Raw genomic sequence first — 25,452 nt, 5'->3', positions numbered from 1 at the left:
GCAGGTTCACGATATGGACAAATGCACCGACGGCAAACTGAGTGCCATCCAGAACGAATATTGCCTCAATAAAATGTGAGATTAGAGATTATGACACTGGAGACAGTGCTGTAAGAGACATCTCAAAGGCCATTGCTGTAGATGATGGAAATTAAAAAATGCTGGACAGACGCATAAGCTGCAATATCCATCATAATGCTGAAGGAGGGGACAGGCGGGATGTTATGCTGTGCAATACACGGTTACTTTCAAAATAATTTACACCTCTGACAGTCAAACAGCCAGAGGTCATGCAATAATTATGCAGGAATTTGAATATATGGCTAGCAGCAGTCCTGGCTGGGGTGGGTGTTTATTATCTTTGTTTTCCATTTATTTTGGCAGGTGGGTACAGGGATGAAAGTACCGTCTACTACACACACATACACACCTACACATAAACACAAAGCTGCAGCTGGAATATCGCTTACGTGTGTGTGACGACACGGAAAGGCGGCTTAGAACCAAAGAGGTTAGCTTATATGCTGCAATAGCATTAGTTGTATCAGGAGTGGAAAGAAGAGCAAAGAACGGCACTTAAGGCTTTTCTTGATGTAAAAGATGTTTTCGCTCTTCTGTCTTCTGTAAGAGTTTGATTGACAGATGGTTCATCCAATCCCTTGCCAAGTACCTTTTGAAAGCACCTGCACTTTTCCAAACAGTTTCCAATGCCGGCTTTTCAGTACCAGCTCTTTTAGACTGAATTCAGTGAGGTGGATTTTATCCTGGAAACCGTTTGCTTCAATTTGACTAAGGTGCCCATAACATACTCAACTATAATGTCATTCCTCCTCAGTTAAATAGGTTATTGTGCGTTTGCTCAAATGGAGTCAAATGGAGTTGTTGATGATACAGAGGATTGGGAGATGGTAAAGGCTCCATTGGCCAAGGACCGCATACCTGTCCCTTCCGTCACCAAACAATATACCACGGCAACATACTCAAACTCGCGTCATCAGACAGGATTGTCAACGCATTACACAACATCGTCAGTTTGACATTGTCTCCACTCGATTTCCATGGAGGGGGTGGAGGGGTTACATTTTCGCTAACCAATCAACCAACAGGTGATGTGTTGCCATGTCAACATACTTTGTGCCGGTATTTCAAGAGCGGAACGACGCTATAAGAGAAAGTTACAAAAATCAAAAATACAGTTATTTATTTATTTGTTGACGCACCCACTCACCACGACCTCTTCCCTACCGTACCAAGACTGTATCACTCTATACTACAACACCGGACTGCTGGAGCAGCTGCTCTGAGCGTCTAATAATGATGCGGATGGGTTTACGTTGGAGTCAGTGGAAAGCCATGCACGTCTCCTACAGAGGCTGAGGGATGCCTTGTCTGCAGTATCAAACAGAAACGCTGGTATTTGACACCTCAATAGTGAGGCTGAAGAATAACGCAGATTTTTTTCTTCTCACGGCTGATATATAAATATAGCTGATGAAATGACCACTAATATGGTATGTGTATGTTTTTTGCCTTTTGATGTATGATCTGTTCCCACCTGCTGCCCAGACAAGACTTTTCAGGTCTCCTCAACAACCAAAATCTAGATTTGCTGGTATCCCCTCAGACAGTTATGAAAGATTACATTTCACAAAGATGACACTAATTGTTTCACGTGGTGGTGGAGGACATACTGTATACAATGAGTATTGTCATGGCAATCTGGTGGGTTTCATTTAGGGCCAACAGACTTTCTGGCCCCTGTGCATCCCTCAAAGTATTGCTTTGGGTCATGATGGAGTCATATTTCCAGGCTGATCACGGCTGCTCCTCGTCATTGCTAAAGTGATGACAGCCTCAGGCGTACTGGTTGGTGTGGCTTGTGCTCCAGCTGGCTGTCACAATTCATTTGTTTCCCGACACGCTGCTGTCCGTCACCACACAATGCCTTCAATAGCCCTGCCTTCAGGCTGCTAACCCCTCCTCCCCCGTGGCCAACCTCTCACCTGTGCTCGTCACCGCTGCTCAGCTCACATCAAGACTCATCCACCTCCACATGCAGTCCGCATGAACCCTCACTAATATGTCATTAATAAAACAACTTTAGATATACCTGTAATGCAAATTAAGCTATTTGTGTTTGTTACTAGGATACAGTACATGAGCCTGATCTTTCAAGAATTTGTGTTATTGGTATGACAATGAATGGCATTCTTTCATGACTATTTCACATGTCAATGAAACCGGGAACAAAAGTGTCAAAATGCTGAAACCTAAATTTAAAGGGGAACTGTCATGAAATAGTAGTTATGTGGAATACCTCCTATAAAAACAGACTAAAGCTATGGGAGAGTTTTGTGATATTAACATGAACAATTAAGTAATTCATGCAGCTGTTATTTTTGATTGTTTAAAAAATATATATATATACACATATATATATATATACACATATATATATATATATTTACACATAAATATATATATATATATATATATATATACACATACATTGTAGCAAACAATGTTAGCAAACGGATACTGCTGTGTAACAGCAACACATTCTCACTCCCAACTTGACAAATACCGAAACTTGGTCAGTGGCCCTACGTTTCGACGCTCTAGGTAAAATGGACCTGTACTTGTTTATCTCTTTTCTAGTCTTCTGACCACTCAAAGCTCTTTAACACTACATGACATCATTCACCCATTCACACCCATTCATACACTGATGGGAGGAGCTAAGTTTCCACCTGCCCATCAGGAGTAACTAACATTCACACACATTCATACACAGTAGGAACAGCTATGGGAGCAATTTGGGGTTAAGTGTCTTACCCAAGAACACATCGACATGGACTATCGGTGCCGGGGATCAAACCGCCGATCCTCTGATTGAAGGATGACCCTGTTCACCACTGAGTCACAGTCACCGCTAGTGTCAGTTTTGGACAACTCAGGGAGGGTGTGCTAGTTTTTTCAAAATAAACATCTATGTTCACAGAAAACATATCTAGTTTCTGCTTGTTACATGCATCTAATTTTTTTTCAAAATAAACTTCCAACATAGGTTTCCTTAGTTCTTTGGCTACTTTTTTTTGGGGCCGCTTATGCAACTACAATACTTAGGTTTAGGAAGAGATCATGGTTTGGGTTAATAAGTATGTTTGATATGGAAAAAATAACAATTGATATGTAGCTGACTTTAGTGAAGTACAAAACTTATGTGACAAAACTCGACTTGGTTTCACATACATTGGGCGACATGAACAGCGGCCCCCCCTAGGTGAAAGTTGTGTGTTTGTTTGACCTATCCAATGGGTTTACATTGGAGTTAGATGAAAGCCCTGTGCGTCTCATACAGACGTTGAAGGAAGCAGTATGTTGGTATCCATTGCCGAGGGCCACTGACCTAGCAGTGGTTTGATGAATCAGGAGTAAGTTGGTAACGGACATTACTGACTCAGTATGATGACTTTATGACTCTTCATTGTTTGTGGACCTTTTACACTGTTAGCGTAGAGTTAGCCCTTGTGACTAAATATATAAAAATACAGGACTACGCAGTCATGTTTCAATATTATACTGTTTTTCATGAAAAATGTATGTGGCAGAGAAGGCATTTAGGTCAGAGACGGTTTAAAGGGACATGGACATTATCATCGGTGTTGGAATACAACTATTTGTTTGACGACTGTCATTGGCCTATTGTGTGCAAGAGACACACTCACAGAGGACTGATGTCCCAGCTGCAGACTGAGAGGTGCTGACAAGCCTGTGTCAAATTTAACTAGCACACTGATTCATCACAGGGCTCTCTTCTGTTGAAAATTGTTGAGTTGTAGTGGATTTTATATACACTTGCATATGTAAATGAGAGTCTGTTTTAAATAAATACATAAAGAAAGTTATGATAATTATTTGAGGAATATTCTGAGGAATGTATTATAAAGCATAAGAGAGGATCACTGTTTTATTATTCTGTTTGTTGATGACAAATGTAATGATTTACTGTATGATGCATGAGAATGAATGATGTTTTATTGTTTAGACCTGAGATGTTGCTTTTATTCTGAAGGCAGGATAATAGGTTTTATTCTGAAGGGGAACTTCCTGTCCTTGACCGGAAGTGTGAGCTTTGACCCCCGCCAGATTATCGATTGGTTTTGCGAACAGAATGGCGGCATTCTTTGAAGTGGCCAATGAAACTAACCTTCTGGTGTGAACCTCATGTCTTATTCGCTGGTCAGCAGCATGCTGTGTCTCTGAAAGGTATTTACATGAATACCTCCACTAACCAATGGGAGCTTAGCTCAGCCAATGGACTGAGAATAAAACTAATTGTGAGACGTGATTTTGGTCTCTTACGGGGTGACGCCAGACAGAAACTGTTGGCTACACGAGGAGCGCTCGAGGAGAAGAGCTCAGCCAGTAGACTGTGGAAGCGGAATCACGTGAGCGTGTCCGGTCCGGACCATGTATGTACTTGACGATCCTTGTTTGTTATGATTAAATACTTTTGATTATATATCTCTGTCTTCGGGACTTCTTCTTCCAAGCACCAGGCAGCTCGAGATTCTCTGAACTTTTACAAAATCATCTCTACATTCTAAACACAAAGGGCAGGTGTGAACGGCAGGATTTTGGGTAGGGTCATTCTTTCCTTTGTTTATGCAATAAAAGAACACACAGTTAAGGTTAAGGAAACATGGTGGTTATATAATAAATGTATGGACTTATGTATCTGAAGAAATAAAGTAAAGTAAAATACCAGTGTAGAAATACTCTGCATACCAAATTATATGAGTAAAAGTACAAAAGGAAATAGACTCATTGAATGACCCATTTTAGAATAAGATATACTATTGGATTAAGTATTGATGCATTAATTGTGAACATTACTTTAATGTTGTAACTTATGACCAATAATGTTTTCTCCCTCTTCCAGTCCCCAAACATTTTGGAGCAAAAACGGCAAAAATGACATACCCAAATTAAAATGACTGTAGCTTCTGAACCATTCTGACTATATGCATCATTTAGGTCTAGCCAGAAAGAAAAAACGCTAAAGTGTATTGTGTAAGTGTCAGAAAACCTGTAGGTCATATACAGAAACAGAGCAATGGGCCTTTAAAGTCAGTAACAAATACAACATGTTTAGTATATTCACTATAAAAGTATCTTTCAGTATAAATAACTGCCTGTGGCTGTAAAGGACAGTGTAGGGCTGTAACTATACTATTTGTGAACACCTGCCTTAAATTTGAAGAGGATAGGACAAAGGATGACCATTCCACAGGTTTTTTTCATGAAAACATCCAGGCGGAGCTCCAAAAAGACATTTGAAGCACCTGCTCCACACTGGTTATTACACAGTTATACACATTGGTATATGTTTGTGCTAATACCAAAAATCAATTGAACAATTGTAAATTTCTGGTATCCGTAAATAGCGGACAAGCTGCGTGTAATAGCGTACGAGCGAGTATGCAGGTGGCTCAGTTACACATGACTGTAAACGGCCCATGCTCAATCTCCAAATGCAATACGTCGTTAGAAAGCCTGAAGTCTCCACTAGATGAAGGGAGTGACAAGACCCGACTTGCAGTGGTTGTCGTGACTTTCGACAGTGTGAGTTTGGGCTCCTCTTGTAAAATTATAAGAAATTAAAGAAAACATGGCCATGCGAGCCGTAAGAAAGGGAGGGGAAGAGGTTTTAAATAATGAAATAGTACAGATTATTTGTTGAGTAACTAGTAACTAAACATATCAAATAAATGTAGTTGAGTAAAGAAATACATTCATTTTAGGTGGGCGACATTGCAAAAATATATGATCGTATTTTTTAGGATGTTACCACATTTCTTTTTCATGTTGGTTTTAACTATTTTGCAAATTACTGAACAGTCCAACTAAACTTTCCCTATTAAAAAAAATATAGCCTTACAAGGTAGTTATAAGTTACTTTTCGAAATCTACACGAAGCACTCTTCCCATTGGCATAAATTAGATCCACCACTCAGCACATATTTTAAAAGAAAATCATTCATTTTTAAAGTTGGTTTACCTGTTACTTCGTTATTTCCTTCTAACCAAACAGTGGTGAAGAAAACCAGGAGCAAATGCCAGGATTTGAGTTTTCATTCAAGCTAAATTATGCCCGATGTGTTAACTGCATGCCAAATTAGTAAGAACACCCATGACCAAGTGTTATTGGTGACTGACAAACAATGTAGCATTTAAAAGGCATTCTTTTTTAAATGGAGTCTGGTGCAGTGCTCACTCCACATAAAACGCACCAGGGCTAGATTACATCACTTCCATCTTACTTCACGTAGAACAATGATCTGTTCAAACCAAATCATCTCTGGTCGAGCTCAGCTATAGATACATAAACACTTAAACCATCCGCACCTTAGCTAACGGTTCACTCCACCGAGCTGGTTTGTAACCGGTACCAACGTAATCTTCATTTTACTCGTCTCTCCACGTGTGGAGAGCCTGAGACCTGCACCCAGTGAAACCGGAGCTTTCAAACAACTAAAAACGTTGGTGAAATTACGTTTGGTGAGATGTTTTGCAGGAGAATATTGCAACGAACAGCGCGCTTAGCATAAACAACTTTGTGCTTGCTAGTAGCTCTACGTAGTGTAGTGCCACGCACAGGTATTAATACAGCTTAATCATTCACAAGCCAATATGGTCAAATTGCCCACCCCTATACTCAAGTAAACTACAAGTACCTCAAATTTGCAAAATCCTGTCATTTTACTTTGAAAGCACACCGAGTTGGATTAAACTAGCTTTCTACACTGCATGCCAATAAGAAATTAATGAATGCAATAATGAATGTACAGTATGAAAGGATTCATTTTTGCAATAGGCAATAAGGACCACTTTATTTTCAACATGTTAATTACAATATATGTGTCATGTGCCTCCATTTTAAGTGTAAATGTAAAATGTGTGTAAATTATAAAACTAAGCAACACATCATTTGGGCCTAAAGACACGGTCTATTGGTCCAGAACAAGCTTACAGTCTATATTGCTGTGTCATTAGTGAACAATATTAGCCATGGTGATGTTTATGCAAAGTGTGTATAGCCTAGTTGGCTTGCATCCATGCAATCTTGTATATTGCGTATTGAGGTTGCGAAAGATCGGCGAGGGGGCCTCACATTGCCATTGGCTATTTTGGTTACTTCTAGTGAAACTATGAGTGTTGATTTGTACCCAAATCTTCAGTTCCTCCACTAAGTGCTCATCTGGTCTTAGTTTGAAAATGACTGCTCTGTAACAGAGTGTTTTTTTTAACAATAAATAACGTCAGGCATTAATTCACTTGCATTAAAGGTGAGACATAATTTCCATTCAGCGTGTCAGTCAGCTTGGACCTGCTACTAATAAACATCCTGGAGGCACACAGACTTAACACCACTTATAGCCTCATAAATAGACACGCTTTGAGCAGATAAAGAGAGGAGGGGGGGTTGTGGATGGAGGCAGACTTTATTTCCCAGGGGATCCCCCATCCTCCAGCCCCGACATTTGTTTGAGGAAGAATACATCACTGCTGGCAGTGCAGGTTGTCTCTGAGTATCTGTTACACCCCCCCCCCACACACACACACACACACACACACACACACACACACACTCCCCCACCGCCTTCACAGCCCTCTCCCAGGACAAGACCGGATTGATGCACCACCGACTGATACCTGGCTCAGAGTCTGACAGAGAGGGCAAAGGAGGGATGACCTCCACTGTTATAAGCTGTGCTGACGTGCGTCTTTGTTCGAGACAAAGAATAATCAACAAGCCTTGTGGGGAAAATGACTCCTCAGATTAATGTGAGAAATCTGTCAGAATATCAAATGTATTCTCTCAATTATGACACGTCTCACGAAAACTCAAATGCACATTTTGAATCAATGTCAGAGATGGAGAATGCAATTAAAATTGGTCAAGTTTTCACAATTCCGATTTGTGTCGCAAAAAATTCACTTCTGATAACTTCTAATTGTTTTAGTGCACTTGGTACGTCGAGGTTTTACCATTAATTGCAGCAACATGCAATTTGTTTTGATGGTGTGGCTCTGCTAACGTGATGCTCTGGAAGAAATCTGAGCAAGCATGAGACACACAGTCCGTAGCTCAGAACCTCTGAGTCTGGAATACACAACATTTAATGAACGTAGATAAAATCTAAATTCACATTTGATTAAAAGATAATCCAGGGGGAGGCTGTGGAGGCAGTTACATCCCTGACAGCAGACAGAAGTAATGTTGCAGACTGAATGAGCTTCAAATGGTTATATGGAGGGCATTTTGTGAGATATTCCATACCAAACGACCTATAATTTGAATCAGATACTTAAAAAAATAAAATAAAAAATGCAACATCCAGACATTTGATTCTCAGTTGATGTTTTACAGATATTTTTTAAACCTGCTCTAATGTCACAAGTGCACAGTGCTTGCATGGTCCAGCTTCTGCTCGTCAAATACTGACGCTCTGTCGGCGGCCCGGTGTAACTACGTACCTCTGACGTCTCAGTGACACCTTGTCAGTTTCCGCTCCTTATGCGCATCGTGTACTTTTAAAATAAATGTACTTAGTGTTCATGTTCACTTGGTTAGGGTTAGGGGTTTGGGTTAAAATAAGTTTGTTTACCTAACTACGTAAGTTATGTCACAAAAGTAAGAAATAAAATATGAATGACCTCGACCGTGTGTCGGGACACGAACAGCGGCGTCTTGGGTGAAAGTCGTGTGTTTGTCCGGCTGTATAATACAACGAGGAGTACATCATTTATGTGATTGTTTTAAATGATTTTTTTAGTTAGTGTTTGGAGAACTGGCTTGCTTACACAGTACGTTTTTGTGCTGCATTCAATGACCTCATGTAGTTTAGGTCTGCTTTACTATATATTGTATGTCATCTAGTCACTCTTTCCATCTTTCACCGGTCACCCTGTAGCACAGTACAGAGTGGGTTTCTTGAAGCCGTACAACTGTCAGGGGGATTAGAAATGTATATTTTTCTAATATGCTGTTCATCACTGTCAAAGAAAAACCCAAAACATTTCACCAATATTCCCATCCGAGGCCAACACTAGCGCCTCACACGCGTATGTATACACACACACACTGGACATAAATACACACGTTCACAACGCAAAGGTCCAAAAAGCCTCAAAGTCCAGGTTTCCAAAGAACAAAGATAAACACAACTTGCAACAACAGTGTTTAGTGAACATAAAAACATGGTCGCCCTTTCTCTGAGCTGCATGGTCAGTCCCCGTGCTCGGAGCCTCATAAACCAGTGCTGCAGTCCAAACTCCCACGCTCCTGTTAAAAGACAATACTCACTCTTTTATTGTTTGTGTCATTTGGAGCTGAAACTCATGCTGTCAGGGTTTAAATGTGCCGGAGATATCCCTCGTGCTTTAGCCACGGTTCACTCAATTAAAACACGCAAAGAAGATGCTACCAGTAAAAATGAAATTCCCATACTATTCCCAACTAAAAGAGGAAATGTGTTTGTTTCGTTTTATAAGAATATCCTTTTTAGGAGACCAGGATTACGTTTCATTTTTCAGCCGGGTCTCCAAAAAAATGACTCTGTTACGTTTAACTACACACAACATAGTAGTTTTGTTTTGTTTCAATGTACAATCACATTAAACCGTTTCCATTGAAATATAATTGAGAATGCATTTTTGTTGCGTCTGAACGTGGCTTTGTAGGGTTTGACTTATCACATCAAAACTCTGAGCAGACATATATAATAAACACTTCAGACAATGACAATGTATGCGCGTGAATGAAATAATTCATTCTTGAATGAATATGAGCCTTTAAAGATCAAGATAGACTACATTCCATAAACAGAGATGCTTTTCTAAACCATTCACGTGCATTCTTTCTCATGTAGGTGCAGTGAGCGCCCAGCAGGCCTGCTCTGAAAATGTCACTGCTGGTATTTGAACTTACCAGATCAGATGACCTCTGTGAATACTTAGACACTCTAACTGCATAATTGGATAATAGTTTCTAAATTTCAAAGGGCCTAATGATCCACTGCAGTAGACTCTGAGGTGAACCCGGGGAGCTAGATGGAAGATAAAGAGAAACCAACTCTTTAGCACTGTTCTGGGTCACATGTGTTAGCCTAACACATCAGATATCACAAAGGTAACTCCTGCAGTGGTTACATGGAGATGTTGGCCTGCAGGTAAAGGCGTGAACACACATGCACACACACACACACATAACATTGCCATAAAAATAGTGGACAAATGTGCTGCCTTACAATTTCCCTCCTCTGAGATGAGATCATTATATTGAGGCCCAGTAATGCGTGAGGACAGGGTGGGGGTGAATGTGTTGTGTGGAACAGCACCAGGAGTTTCTTTTTGCTCTTTGTTTAACGGCAGCTCCATGTAGGAGGCAAACCCAGCTCCAGATTAGAAGCTGTTCTCATACACTGTTCGTTGCTTTTACTTGTGAAAAGTAATGCACAGTAATGATTCATTTATAACCCAAGTAAGCAATTTGTTATACAATACTGTACACGTAAGCACGAGTCAGGACAGGTGAGATAGTATAAAGAATGGGGGTGATGTCCGGGTGGACCTGAGACTTTCACACAGGAGACGGCTGTTTGTGTCCCGCGTGAAACCAGAAAACAACATTGCCTTTGTCACGTAACTTCTGTACTCAAGTAACGCCACTTACTTAGTTCTTTTTACTTGTCATTTAAACTGCATACTTAAGAAATGTTACTTACGTAGTTCTTTTTACCCAAACAATGACTTATTTACCACGTAACTTCCATACTACCATGTGTGTGGATGATTGTCACAGGCTCAAACATGGACTATCACTTGATGAAGTATAATTGAATTGTGTCCTTTTTGACAGAAAGGATGGATGAAAAGAAGATGCCTTGTGTCCAAAAGTTCAATTCAATTCAGTTTATTTTGTATAGCCCAGAATCACAAATTACAAATTATCCTCAGAGGGCTTTACAATCTGTACACATACGACATCCCTGTCCCAGGACCCCACATCGGATCAGAAAAAACTCCCCAAGTTGTGTCTGGAATAACATCAGCTTCAGAAATGTTGCAAATAAGACAGGCGTCTTCATCTCTCGCTCTGTGGTAAACATACTAGTTTCTTCCTGTCTGCAATGTGTCAACAGATGCACAAATGGTTGACACTGGTGAGCTCTGTGCTCCAGATTGTCAAAAGTGATGCAGCACTCAAAGAAAATAATCCTTCTTTACATAGTATATTTGAATAGTTTGGAATCATCTCCTTAAAGCTACACTTGGCAACTTTGGATTTTGGTGGCACCAAATGGCAGGAGGTGGTATCAGAAATGCTGTAAAGCGACATCAGTTAACTGCGGACAGCATGATCATGTTTGCCAAACTGAAAGACATCAAAGAGCAAGAGAGAGAAAAAGTGGAACAGTAGAATTATTTTTAGCTACAAAGAAAACTAGGTTTTGAAACTTCTGACTTGGGTGCCTCTAAGTGGTAGTATCCTCCAAGCTAGCCAAGCTACAAATTGGTCCTCTCTTGATGTTTGTATGTCTCTATAACTATTGCTTAGCAAATGACAAACTGAAGCAAGCACTGACTCAACAGAGAGTGTCTTCTCTAGTTGGTAAGAGGAGACCGTGTTAGCTGTTAGCAGCCTGTGGGCTAATGAGGTTAGTACAGCCAACAGAGCTAAGCTGTTAGCGTGGTTCAGAATCGTCTGCATGGGAAGAGCCTTTGGAAGAATTCAGCTAACAACTTCTCTCATTCTGGTAGATTTATTTCTCTGATCACAAGCAAAGTATAAGGGCTGATATTGCAACGCCAGGGGAGTCACAACAACTCTAGAACCAGAAGCCCCGGCCTTTACATACACAGATTTCGTCACAGGTTTGTATGCATCATCCTAACTTCTAATTGGTGCTGAACTATCAAGGAGGCAGATAATTCCGTCTCACAGGCCTGAGCCCTGCAAGGCCAAGCCACTTTTTGATTAGTCTAGTCAATAACATGGGTGTGTTGTGACCTAAAGCGAGACATTCCCAGACACAAATTTCACCTTCTATGTGTTATTCAGGAACTTGAGTAGCCTGACAAAAGCATAACATTATGACCATATATAAGCATTTATATTATCAATAATAAGGCTAGTACAGCTAACAGCTAATGAGGCTAGTACAGCTAACAAAGCTAACAGCTAATGAGGCTAGTACAGCCAACAGAGCTAACAGCTAATGGGGCTAGTACAGCTAACAGTGCTAACAGCTAATGAGGCTAGTACAATTAAACTGTAGGTTACAAAGGGGGCCTAATGTCTCCCGACACACCTGGCATGGAACTGTGTACTTTTGTAGTTATCCATGGATTACATTGACAACCAATGTATACATTTTTGATGATGAACTCATCACTACTAAATAAAACATTGGTTATAATTGTTGCTCTGCCTCATAACCCATTGTTGATTGGGCAGCGATGCATCCTTTGATAGTTTTGAGCAAGTTGCAGGTTAAAAATCAGGGTCCGTCACCCTGGTGTCACAGACACTCACAGTATTGTCTGAAGAGAAAGAGACAGACAGAGAGAGTCCAGAGGCATCCATGATGGATGCTGCAGAGAAAGAGACCAACAAGATTACAGACGTGTTTGTCCTCGTTATTAAAAAGAGGGACACGGTTTATGCAAATTCTCTGCAGCAGTGTAATTAGATAAGGAATATCAATGAAGTGATTACTGTTACACTGGTGGTGGAGCAGCTCTCTGACAACACACACGTCTACTTCCTGTTCTCCCGGGGAGAACCAGAGGCAGAACACCAGAGAACGCCAAGAGAACAGAGAATCATAAAGACGAAGTGTGTGTGTGTGTGTGTGTGTGTGTATGAGAGAGTGAATGTCTCCTTTGAGAGCAGGGAGCTAATAATGTGGACAGCTTGGAGCAGGCAGGTTTTGGATGAGCCCTTGGGGTCTTGAGTCGTCTCAGCCTTCTAAATGCCAGCCAGATTCCCGGGAGAGGCCAGCAGCGCTGATATAACGATTAAACAGGGGGGAAGTAGAGGGAGGGGAGAGGGGAGAGAGAGAGACACGCAGCCAACCACAGACTGGCAAACATGATTCTGTCAGAGCAGAGAGCTGCTGTCAGCTCACTCTGGGCTCAATCGTACCAACAGTAATGTCATCATCTTCTGACCGGCAGAGCAGTCAGACTATCAGACGGGTAGGAAACTAACTTCCAGGTTAGTCAAAACTATTTGGACGAGAAAAGGTGACCGGTACCCTTACTGTCAGTAAACAGCCATCACAGTTTTAGGGACCAAGCTTTGGCACATTGTTACGATGCAATGAGGCATTGTTAACAAAATTCCAGGTACTTCTGGTGTGGATACAGACTGTACATATAGACGGACAACATGTCCTCGAATAATGGGTCATGGGACGTTCAGCGAAAAGTTACTCCTTTTTTTGCAACATGTGTCATTTTCCGCTCGTTACATGCATGGGGTCTTCCGTCTTCAGGGGAAACTCCTTAGTTAGCTTTAGGCACGAAAACTACTTAGGTTTAGGAAAAAGATAAAACATCATCCCTTGGGTTAAATAATCACGTAACTAATTACGAAAGTTACGTGACAAAAACATAAACGTTGATTTCTCGGGGGACGAGCGGCAGTCACCTGACAGAAAGATTGCCGTTGATTGGACCCCTCCTCCCTCCCACCCCGTTGGCGTTTCAGCTGTCTTTTCATGTCCTTGTTCATGATTTACGGATAACATACACATTTCATTTGTGGGATTTCTACAAATTACAGCCCACTACTCTTTGTAGGTATTGCTACAAATGCTGGATGAGACCAGCCTGAGATGGACAATGCGTCTCCACTTCCGGATACGAGTGCCGCCGTCCTACGCATTTTAGAGGCAGGGTCTGTGCAGCAGTGATGAGGGAGCGCAGGCGGGGTGTCCAGGTCCCGCCCGGCCCACGATTGCAAACGCGGCCACAGCTTGTTAGTGTTATGGGTGCAGCTACAGGACACTGGACCCAAACGCCGTCAACGATGGAAAAGCAACTTTATTGCTTAACGGGATTCCAAAACAGGATTCCAAAAACAGGATTCAAAAACCAGGATACAAAACAGTCTAACACACAAGATCTTCCACGATCTAGACAAGACGAACCGACAAAGGGGAATGACACAAACATGACTTAAATACAGAGGGCTGCTGCAGGTGATTGGACACAGGAGGAAACAATCAGGGACAGGGCAGACAATCACAGGGACAGGAAGTACAGAGAAACAGAGGACACGAGAGACAAGGACTTCAAAATAAAACAGGAAACACGACACAACACTACAGATCCTGACAGTTAGAGCCACTGTGCTCCATGTCAGTAAATGTATTGGATCACTCTTGAAAATGAAGTCCCTCCTAATTGAACTGAAGTCATCCTGAGTTTATATTTAATTGGTGGAAATATGCCTCAAAATCAGCCTGGGTTTGACGAGGAGGAAGTGGGCTGTGGTCACCAAAACAACAGACTATAGTGGATTTGTGAAACTAAAGCAATAAACCAATCAGCAGGCTGGCCAATGACATAGTGGAGGACAATAAAACACACTGATGTCCGTCTGTCACATGTGAACTGTTGTTGTGAGGGACAGCGAGGATTTGATTCCCTCCGGCTAGATGGTAATAAAGATAATTATTAATTCAACAAACTCCTCAGTCCCACACTGGGTGCTCTATGAGTCCAAGTGTTATGGCCCACATGGCAAAATAGCCTGTGCAACCCCCAACGCCAACCCCTCTCTTTGATCCGCAGGACCATTATGAATCTACTGCATGGGCGCTTTCATGTCAGGGACACATTAAGGACTCAGACAAGGATGAAGTGCAGAGGTGGTGTCAGGGTGGAAAAGTGAACGGTCACAGATAAAAACCGTGAGTGGTAAAAATGTGGCATGTCTGCTAGAGAGTAAAAACCCACAGGCCGGCCACTATTTATTGGCTATTGACTTTCACTCAGGCCTTACAGCACAAAAGCCGGGGGAGTTCCCACAATCGTTAAAACAGCGGCATGATGTCAGATTGTTCCTGTGGTTGAAATCTCCCCTTATTATACCATGTCAAAAACATATCGTTAGTGAACTTAGAAATGTTCATCAATCCAAAATAAAAGCATCCCGATTCACTCCTCAAACAATAGTATGGATTAAAAAATATGAATGTTAAATAATGACTAATATTAAACCATGACAATTTAACAGCAACATATCTTCCCAGAAACAATGCACGGAGTAGTTACTCTGTGATTCACAGAACTCACAATTATTTGGTACAAAGTAATATGAATACTGAGTATTCTTTTTTTTTCTTTTTAAATGTAATTGTTACACCAAACCAAGTATTTTAGATTTTTAAACCTCAAGTTGTTTTGTTTATATTCACACCGTTAAGTTTTACTTTCATAATGCGGTCGGTGCAGGTTGGTGCGTCTGAAGCATTAAGGCCTTTACGCACCAGGGGAATGACGGATAAATGAAAACAAAATTCTAAAATACTCACCTGTTATTATTTTTCTTTAAAACTATTCATACCAGCACAGGCGGCAACCTCCGGTTCTGATGAGTGAAGCCAATGCATAAGTGTCTTAAACCTTCACTCTCTCTACTGACCACCAGTGGGTGACTCCTATGGTTGTATAGAAGTCTATGCTTCATGTGTTAGAGCTGCATTCCCTCTCCTGACCACCAGGGGGCGACTCCTCTGGTTGTATAGAAGTCTATGCTTCATGTGTTAAAGCTGCATTCCCTCTCCTGACCACCAGGGGGCGACTGCTCTGGTTGTATAGAAGTCTATGCTTCATGTGTTAAAGCTGCATTCTCTCTCCTGACCACAAGGGGGCGACTCCTCTGGTAGTATAGAAATCTATGCTTCATGTGTTAAAGCTGCAGTCTCTCTACTGACCACCAGGGGGCAACTCCTCTGGTTGTATAGAAGTCTATGCTTGATGTGTTAAAGCTGCATTTTCTCTCCTGACCACCAGGAGGCGACTTCTCTGGTTGTATAGAAGTCTATGCTTCATGTGTTAAAGCTGCATTCTCTCTAGTGACCATCAGGGGTCGACTCCTCTGGTTGTATAGAAGTCTATGCTTCATGTGTTAGAGCTGCATTCTCTCTCCTGACCACCAGGGGGCGACTCCTCTGGTTGTATAGAAGTCTATGCTTCATGTGTTAAAGCTGCTTTCTCTCTCCTGACCACCAGGGGGTGACTCCTCTGGTTGTATAGAAGTCTATATAAATAACTCTACTTCTCTCTTGATTTATTCCCTCAGTAAACATTGTAAACATTAGTTTTTGGTCTCAATCTCTAGTTTCAAGTCTTCTTCAATACAGCATGATATTAATTTAGTAAATGATGGTCATTTGGAGTCAAACAGACCATAAAGCAGGGGATGCTTTAGGGCGGGGCTACTGTGACCAGAGCCGTATACTGAGTCCTTATTTCACTCCTTCGCATTCCAAATATGGTAACTTCCGTTTATTGGTTGAACAAAGCCAAGATGCACTGAACTAGAGGCTTCAACCAATCGGTGACGTCACGATGACTCCGTCAACTTCTTATATACAGTCAATGAACCGGGAGCGATGCCAATTTGTGACAGTTGCAACATTTATAAATAAAATGTTTGAATATATTCAGGCGGCGGACCAACAACCAGGATCCTATAGGGAGGCAATCTCGTTTCGGAAAAGAATCCACGGTAGTCAACAGCTCGAGACAAATATGTTTGTGATCCCGTATGAATTGTGCTATGAATTTCACATATCATTTTTGTTGCAGGTTAAGGGAGTTTGACTTTGTCGCAGTATCATTTAGTTGTATTAGTGAACTTCAGCTCTCGTCTTGATAAACAAGTACTCAGTGTTTATGTCGAGGGCTTTTATTAGGAAGTTAAGGATCTGGTGAGGCTGCCTTCATCAAGGTTGAAGGGAGTACTAAAGATGGACGCCTTGGTTCAGACCGCCGAGCCTCCTTGTTGTTGAGCACCGTAGTATAAATATTTAATATGTACATTCTGCACGTGATTGGTTGATGCCTGACCTTACTTGAAAAACAACTACGCGGCTTTTGCATGCGTTTGAAAGAGTTGACTCCCGTCATTGGAGTGAATGGTACAACATGAGTTTTATTGGACTTGCTGCTCACTTACAAAAAGGCAGTTTTCTGCGTTACCTTATAAACCCCTCGATGTAGATGTAGATATTAGAACTGACCACGACCCATCTCACTCTAAATCTCAGAGAAACGTGAACTAAAAGTAGAACAGAGAGTCAAACACCTCTTTTTACTTCACACTGTATGTGGAGCAGGGATTAGTTCAAACGGCCACGCTGTGGTATTAAGCCATGATGGATGGGCTGGCATAAATGTTCAGATGCAGATTCATCATCATCCTCTCGGAGCATTCAACAGAGACTGCCTGCGGCCCCTTAATGATTTGTGGCTCTCTCAACTTTTTAGAGTCCTTCCCAGTGTGGTAGAGGAATGCCAAGCTGTTCTGAAGTCAGCGGGAAGAAACACAGATCACTTCCTAAATGACTAACACCTGACCTCGTGTGATAAAACAACAGGAAGCTGACTGTGTAAAGGGACAGTGTTATCAAATGTATATGAAATGTAGCCATGAACTGTACAACTATGTGGGAAAAAGTCGATTATTATGACTTTCTAATTGTTTTAATATTTTTCATTTGCGTTATATAGTCTTCAGAGTTTACAAATTCGTTTATTTAATGTTCTAGTTTTGAAATGTATTTATATTTTCTTTTGTCTTTTCCTCTCATTTCCCTTTTCCTCAAGTGTGTGCGTGTCAATGGCCAACGTGTAGCAAGCACCAGTTATTCAGAGATACGTGGTGCGATAACGAGTGTACAAGGAGCATTATGTAATAAGGTCAGCTCTGGGTGTTGGCTGTTTATTCACGCCAGTCAATAGGCTTGTTTTCTGGGTTGTTTTTGTGACAAAGAGATACAGATTATAACTTTGTTACAGCCTCTGTATCTTTACTCTCAGATTAACACCCAAGAATCCCAATCAGCCAGATCTATACATCACTTTTACTCTCCTCATGTATCCATTGTTTCAGTAGAAACGGGGATGATTTTGTGTTTTCCTCAGACGGTCCTGTGAGCTGAGGCCAAACAGAGGCAACTCATGTTGCCTGTGTTTGAAGTCAAGGTGGGGTCAGAGGACTGGGGGCATAAATCACTGCCGTTCGATGATGTTGGCGACTGGGAGGAGGACAACCTGCAGGAGTCTGGAGAGGCGATGAAACCCAATCTGCAACGTTTTCACGAGGCCTTGTTTTTGTAGCGCTGAGCTCGGCCGTTGATCAGCTGTGGTATCCAAACAGAACAGCGCTTTAAGGAGCTCACGCTGGTTCCTGTGTTGTTGCGTTGGGTTGACTTTGTACACCCCCCCCTCCTTCTTTTCTTTGCCCCCCGCTCCCGGGGGGACGGGAGTGTATTTAGACTCCTGGACAGCCTGCTGTGTTTGGGTCCAGGATTTAGTCCCGGATCCGCACCTGAAGGGGTCTCTGCCTTGATTAATGTTGAACACGCCAGGTCCTCTGGTTTCTAATAAAATAAACCTTTACAATGACACGTCCCACATACGTCCCGGTTTAAAAATGAATAATGGAGGGCTCACACACAAGGGCGGGGAGAAAAAGAAATGTGCAAAGACGAACCCTCCAAAGTCAAAGAGGAGAGGAGAAGAAGTCAGGACCGTTTGAGTGGAAGATGAAGATGATGGAGAAGAAGCTAACGATGCTCACACACGGTGTTCACCCAAGGGAGCAACTGGATCACAGCCTGATAGATCTTCTCCATTGTTGTTAAAAACATATCAGGGAGCCAAGCGCTGTTGTTCATTCTGACCCAGTCCAACAAACGCCGTCCTGCTGGACCCAAACACTCACTAGAGCACCAGATGTGGATTAATCCGCCGCTGAAAGTAGTCCCCAACAAATCCACTTGTTCCCCCTGCTCGAGTAACGTTTCACAAACACTACGAAGGACAGCTATTTTAGGAAATTACTGAGCTTTAAAAACAAATGTACTATATAGTAGGGAAGTCAGAAAGGATTAGGAGACAGGCTAACACGTTGTTGGTTTTGGCCTTTTCATGGGAATTGTTAAAAAAAAAAAAGAAAACTATAAAATATTAAGAATAATTACTTTTAATTTACAATATAAATATTCAACTTCACACATAACTAACATAACAAGAACTGACACAAAAAAACTACAGATGTTAATATGAATTAAAATAGCAACACATATCTATCTAATAGTGTCAACATATTGCTTATGCATAATGAGGTGTTGGGGATGTATGCCAATACTCAGATGTATTTCACAGGTCACAACATTCCCAAATAAACTCAACAGAATGAGATCTCCTCATATGAGGTGATAAAGAAGACGGCATTGAATGATTTCCCCAGCTGTTCAGCTAAATACACATAAATACCCAAATATCAGCTCCAAAGATAACAGAGTGACGCGTCCAACAACCACGAGACCGGCGCTCTACACTGAATGTCCTAAAGACTGTTTTCATGAACCCAACTATGTGGTTATTTTTGCCTCAAGCTAACTTTCCTTTTGTAGAGTAATGTCATGAAAGAGAAGTCATGTTGCTCTTTATGTATTCCCTCAGTAAACATTGTAAACATGTTTATGGTCCCAATCTCTAGTTTCAAGTCTTCTTCAATACAGCATGATGTTCATTTAGTAAATTATGGTGATTTAGAGTCAAACAGACCATAAAGAGGAGTATGCTTTAGGGCGGGACTACAAGGTGATTGACAGCCGCTACCAGAGACGTGTCCTTTATAGTTTTATAGTATGTGTGTAAAAAGACAGAAAAGTCAGCTTTTCATAATATGCTCCATTAGAAAGCCCAAATACAAAGCTGAAAATGTGTTATAAGTTCCTTTTAAATGAAGAATTAAAAACCTTGAGAGCCATGTTTTATTGACAAGTTCAATGGAACTCGTGGATATGTAAAATCCATCAGATTAGAAGCCCCCGTTGAAACAATGTCCGTATGATTTACATGAGTAAATGTAACTGTGTTTGTAAGCGCTGTGTAGATGCTTTTTCTTTCCAGGTTGTAAAAACATGACCATAAGTGTACAAGCTACAGAACAGTAGAGTTAACCTCCTCTCAGGCTGAGTCTGTGAGGAGCCGCGATTAAACCCTCGGCCACTCATTTTATTGCCGTTACATCAATATTTCTTCTCCCTGAATGGCGAAGGAAGATGAGGGGAGCAATTTAAGCCACAGCATAAAGCAGCGAGGCGGAAGCCCGGGAGAAATTCTCCTAGCGCTGAGTCTGACCTGGATCCTGAGCTGCACTTGATTAAAAAACAACATTTAATAAGACGATGCCGTGGTAGTCAACAAAGACTGTAGCACTCACACTTGGAGCAGAACAAAAAATGAGGTGCCTCTTTGCCAAAGATTTTTTTTAATTGGTATAATTATAGAAAGTCAAATCTGCAAATACAATTCTTCTAATATTTTTTTCAGAAGCTAAGCAGAAATGTACATGGAGAGTAAGGCTGTATTTTGGCCCCCTTTGTTTACCATTTATAAACAGTATGTAGACAATTAATAAATGGTTTGTAACGGTCATTTTCCAAAGATGTGGATCGCACAAAAATGCATTTTGGGTTGCCAAAACCTTTTCTTTCATAGTCATTTGTTTAAAATGGTTATCTGCACTACCCTTTTGGGCCACACGAGGAAGCCTGAATGTTCGTAGTGATCTGATAACTAACACTGAATCTAATGAGAGGCTGGTGTACATTTATTCTAAATGCCTTTATTCTGTACTAAGTATTTAACAAGTGTATATGTTTTCAATAACATGCATGAAACGAAGTTGTGATTTATTGAATGTAAATCTCTTCTAAATGTCTGGTTTACCCATTTGAGAAAACCATTGGGAATGCACAAATTTGCTTGGCTCAAGGTTTATTAATGAGGCCTGTTATGAATTGGGTGGATTGATGTCCTCGTCTATTCTTTCTTTTTAAATGCATCCCAAGAAAAATAGTTTTAGGAAACACAGGTTTGGAACACACTGCAACGCAGTTATGGTGACGGCTAAAGGACATTTTAAGTCTCTGCTGCACCTTCAGATTCACTCATTTATTGTATCTCATTTCCTCTAAGAAATTATTATTATGTGGCATTCATTATAAATGAAGTGTCTAATTTCTAATAGTACTCTGGTGAGTTTAAATAATCCTAATATTAACCTATGATATTTCTCTCATTCACTATTGTGTTTTTTGTTGTTTGTAACCCATTTCTCATCCCACAAATGGCAATTTCTTCTCATTTCCATAAAGGATTCCAGTGAGTGTCCAGAGCTTCTCCACATCCAGAGGAAGACATTTGTTTGTCCGTCGGTGTTTGTAACGCCTGACGATAAAAGCCGAACAGATACATCAGAAGAATAATGGAGGAATATAAAGAATAAAACATATAGATTAGTTTTTTTCTTTAAATCAATTTATGGAGTATTTTTGTACCTCATGGACTTATTTAAATGAACAAGTTACTGAAAGAAATACATTTGAAGGATTTGGAGCATTTTACTTTATGTCCACATCTTGAAATGCAGTAGTAGTGTTGTGAACTTTACTTGTATATTTGTTTGCATCAGATATCCAATCAAATAATAAATATCCAATTCCCCACGGCTGTCACTTAGAACTCATCTCTGCATTTTGAATGCCATGTAAAGAAAAGCTGTTTAACAATTCAAGCATTACGTTGAAACACACACAGACCTTTGAGAAATGGAGAGTAAGTGTATTATTATTTTATTTATTTTTACTGAAACTAATCAGACCACCAGGATCATTTAATCCTTATTTTATTATTACTTGGTATATTGTGCTTTAGTTTACAATGTCTCACTATTGGGGAAAAAAAGCTCAAATGTAACTACATTTATATTTAACTATGCCCTTAGTGAAATCTTGGTTTTATTTTTATAACATTTAAATTTCAAAAGATAAAACATTTAAAATATATCCATCCAGGCTTTTATTTGTTGTATTACTATCATCACATGTTATTATAACTAAATATAATCATTCTATTTATATTTTTGTTATTTTAACTAAACCTTTTAGCCAACCTGTCTTTTGTCTCAGCGCATGTCATCACTCAGTCAAATATGTGCACATTGTATATTTGGCAAATAAGGCAATTGTTAAATTTTCCTCATTGATTTATATTTGACCCCACTCTCGTTTTAGCACTTCTTGTAGTCTTTTGCAGGTTCCAGGGTTGATTATTAAACCGGGTACACCTTTTGTTTGAATCTTCCTCATCTTCATCATATGTAACAATTGATGCTTGTTTTTTTTCAGATGGTGTTACAAAAACTAACTGAAACATTGACAAATAAGGGGAAGAGGTAAAAGGTCAATCTGTGTAGTTTCCTGGTTAAAAGGAATGGGACGCGGCGCTATATGGGAGATGCGTGTTACCCATTGTGGTCGGCCGACCTCCAGCCGATGTTTAGAGCTGCAGCGCTACGGGACAAAAGGCCCTTAAAGAAAAGCAGACAGGCTCACAGAGACACCCAGCAGAGGGCTGATGTGACAGTCAGGCGGCCCGCTGTCAGCGCGCTGCACAGGCTGTCTGGGAAAAAGAAAAAAGAAGAAAAACCTCAAGAGGCAAGACCACCCAGCTGCACCAACGCTCTGTTAACCACATCCAATTGGCCGACGCCACGTTCACACTGCTTTCAGCTGTGAGCAACACTCTCTATTGCTCTGAACTTATCACTCTTCTTCTGTGCCTTTTTTATTATATTCCTAAAAATAGGGCCTACACATATTCTATAGAACACTAGGTGTAGCTGGGTGATATGATTTTTCTCAATGATAACCGCTGTGAATTGTTATGCTGCGTTAATGTTACTACGTTATGAGGTACAGTTCACCGTGTTTTAAGACGCATTAAAGCCAATGGAGGCCCATGCTGTAATAACACAACGCCTCTCCACTCAAAGCTCCTTACAGAAACATTATCCAGCTGCACACAACCTCACCCTCACCCTGTGTACACTTACAACAATAATAGTTATGCCATATTTAAAGCATATTTTAGAGCCCCCATTCATTACCAATGAATGTGACTAGGTCTACACATTAGGTCAAAGACTTCTCATGTTTTATTAAGTCATCCAGAAGCAATGTGTGTGTTCTTCTCCGGTTATTATTAATGCAAACTCTTATTTGCTCAACTACATCATTATTAGATTTCAGTTGCCAATTTTCTCGTATTTCACAAATAAAAATAATGGCTTTAAAATGTAAATATTATAATTTAATAGAACAGATAGTCTGTGGATACAAACATAAATGAAAACACATATTAATATGCAGAGAAACGGGCAAGGCTGCCTTTGTTTTCCTGAAGTCGTTCAAACGGATCTGTGATTTACGCCATTTGCGTAAAGAACAAAGTAAATAATGCCAACTGCGTCGATTCCCGACGTGCGATTTTTAAAGCTAAAATCCAGGATTCAGTCGTTTTTCCCAGCAGGTCTGATCCTCGTTCAGCTGTTAACTGCGCTGCAGGTGAAGAGAAACACTTTCGGGGCGCCGCTCGACCGGAGGCCGGCGTGCCGCTCGACCGGAGGCCGGCGTGCCGCTCGACCGGAGGCCGGCGTGCCGCTCGACCGGAGGCCGGCGTGCCGCTCGACCGGAGGCCGGCGTGCTTCGGAATAGGCCCGACCGGCCTAAACACCGCGGTACTTAAAAGAGGAGCTAGGCTACTCGGTCCTTCCCCGACCGACCCCAAACACACATTCCGCCCCAGAGGCCTCAGCAAGCCCGAGCGCGTGCCGAACAGAGCGCGCCTTACTGCTGGTAGTCGGTCTTGCAGTAGAGTCTCGTGTCTCTGAAGTAGCAGGTGGCGGTGAGCGGCCGCTGGCACGCGGCGCACTGCAGGCACTGCTCGTGCCAGGACGCGTCGTTGACCCGCATCAGGAAGCGGTCGGAGATGACCCGCGTGCAGCCCTCGCACACGGCCCGCTGGAGAGAGTCTCCGCCTGACGGAGAGGAAGGGGCACACAAATCAAACGCTGCGGTGTAGCTCGTGTATTTAAACAAAGCAGGAGGAGGAGAAGCTCGTGCAGCTTCGCCGTCATGTTCATCCTTTCATGTTTCACCGTCCTTAATGAATAAGTCAATAAAAAGAACAATAATGTGACATAACCCCAGTCCAGTCTCTGTCTTCTCACAGTTAGTTTCCCCTCGTTGGTTCTCGCTCTGTATTATAACTATAAGTTCACATGTAGCTTCTCTGCGTCATCATAGAGCTTTTATGAACAGATTATGATCCATTACATCGGCTATATATGTCCTGGCCGAGGCCCGAGCCTTTATTACGGCTCCACAAGTCCTCGGATTTAACTCACATCGGGGTGAAAAATATACATTATTATTTCTTGATTGATTGATTCTTGACTCAAGGACCCTCTCTCCCCCAAAACATATTATCTCCTAATAAACATAACAAGGTAAAGAGGTCACATGCTTATTGTATTGTCATTGCAGAACGAAATGCACATGCAGTCCCATTTTGCTCAACAACAAAACACAAACAAGCACACACAACTATATCATAAGAGTTAATAATAGAACATTAATGTATGACAAGCTGAACAGAAGAATATAACTGATGATGAGACACCAAATCGAAAATTGTTCTTGTTTCAACATTCATTTTTTTTAACCCGCGATAGTCCTTGTTGAGAATTAAAATCATAGATTAAAAAATAACGACAGATGTATGTTATCCGATTGATGACGTTGCAGCAGATCTCCATTCAGCTCTCTCCTCATAGGCTTATCGGCTCATAATAATACCAATACTAATTGTCTCTATATGAATATATATATATATATATATATATATATATATATATATTATTGCAATCATGTATCTATTATTATTATTATTATTAGATAATAATATTAAGATGCGTATAGTTGTTCTTCCAATACTTGATATATATATATATATATATATATATATATAGATATTTACGTATATATCCATATATATGTATGCATATATTATTATTATTATTATTATTATTATTATTATTATTATAAGCCCAATAATAGAGCTGAATGGAGATCTGCTGCAACGTCATCAAAGAAAGAAAAGAAGAGAAAAGAGAAGAGAAGGTAAATCTTCCGCAGCAGTAAAGAGGGCCGTGAACTCACCGATCATCCCGTCCAGAGACCCCGCATCAGTCCGCAGACGATCTTCTATCTTAATGTCGTTCAGCAT

At 41.0% G+C, this 25,452-nt stretch overlaps 1 protein-coding gene across 2 annotated transcripts in view; it reads right to left on the bottom strand.

The window, feature by feature from the left end:
• LOC117740581 (LIM/homeobox protein LMX-1.2-like) overlaps nucleotides 1-25,452 on the bottom strand; it is a 41,477-nt gene extending 16,025 nt beyond the window's left edge. The window contains exons 1-2 of one of the 2 annotated variants that reach the window (XM_034547065.1): nucleotides 25,386-25,452; nucleotides 24,016-24,202 (exon numbers count right to left, since the gene is read on the bottom strand). In XM_034547065.1, coding sequence (XP_034402956.1) covers nucleotides 24,016-24,202; nucleotides 25,386-25,452 — 254 coding nt within the window. The remainder of the gene's footprint in view (nucleotides 1-24,015; nucleotides 24,203-25,385) is intronic. The other variant, XM_034547066.1, reaches the window with a different exon arrangement.

Source organism: Cyclopterus lumpus, chromosome 12 (genome assembly GCF_009769545.1).
Source record: "Cyclopterus lumpus isolate fCycLum1 chromosome 12, fCycLum1.pri, whole genome shotgun sequence".
Classification (NCBI taxonomy): Eukaryota; Metazoa; Chordata; class Actinopteri; order Perciformes; family Cyclopteridae; genus Cyclopterus; species Cyclopterus lumpus.
The sequence above is the reverse complement of the archived record's forward strand: the minus strand, read 5'-3'. Positions and strand labels throughout refer to the sequence as shown.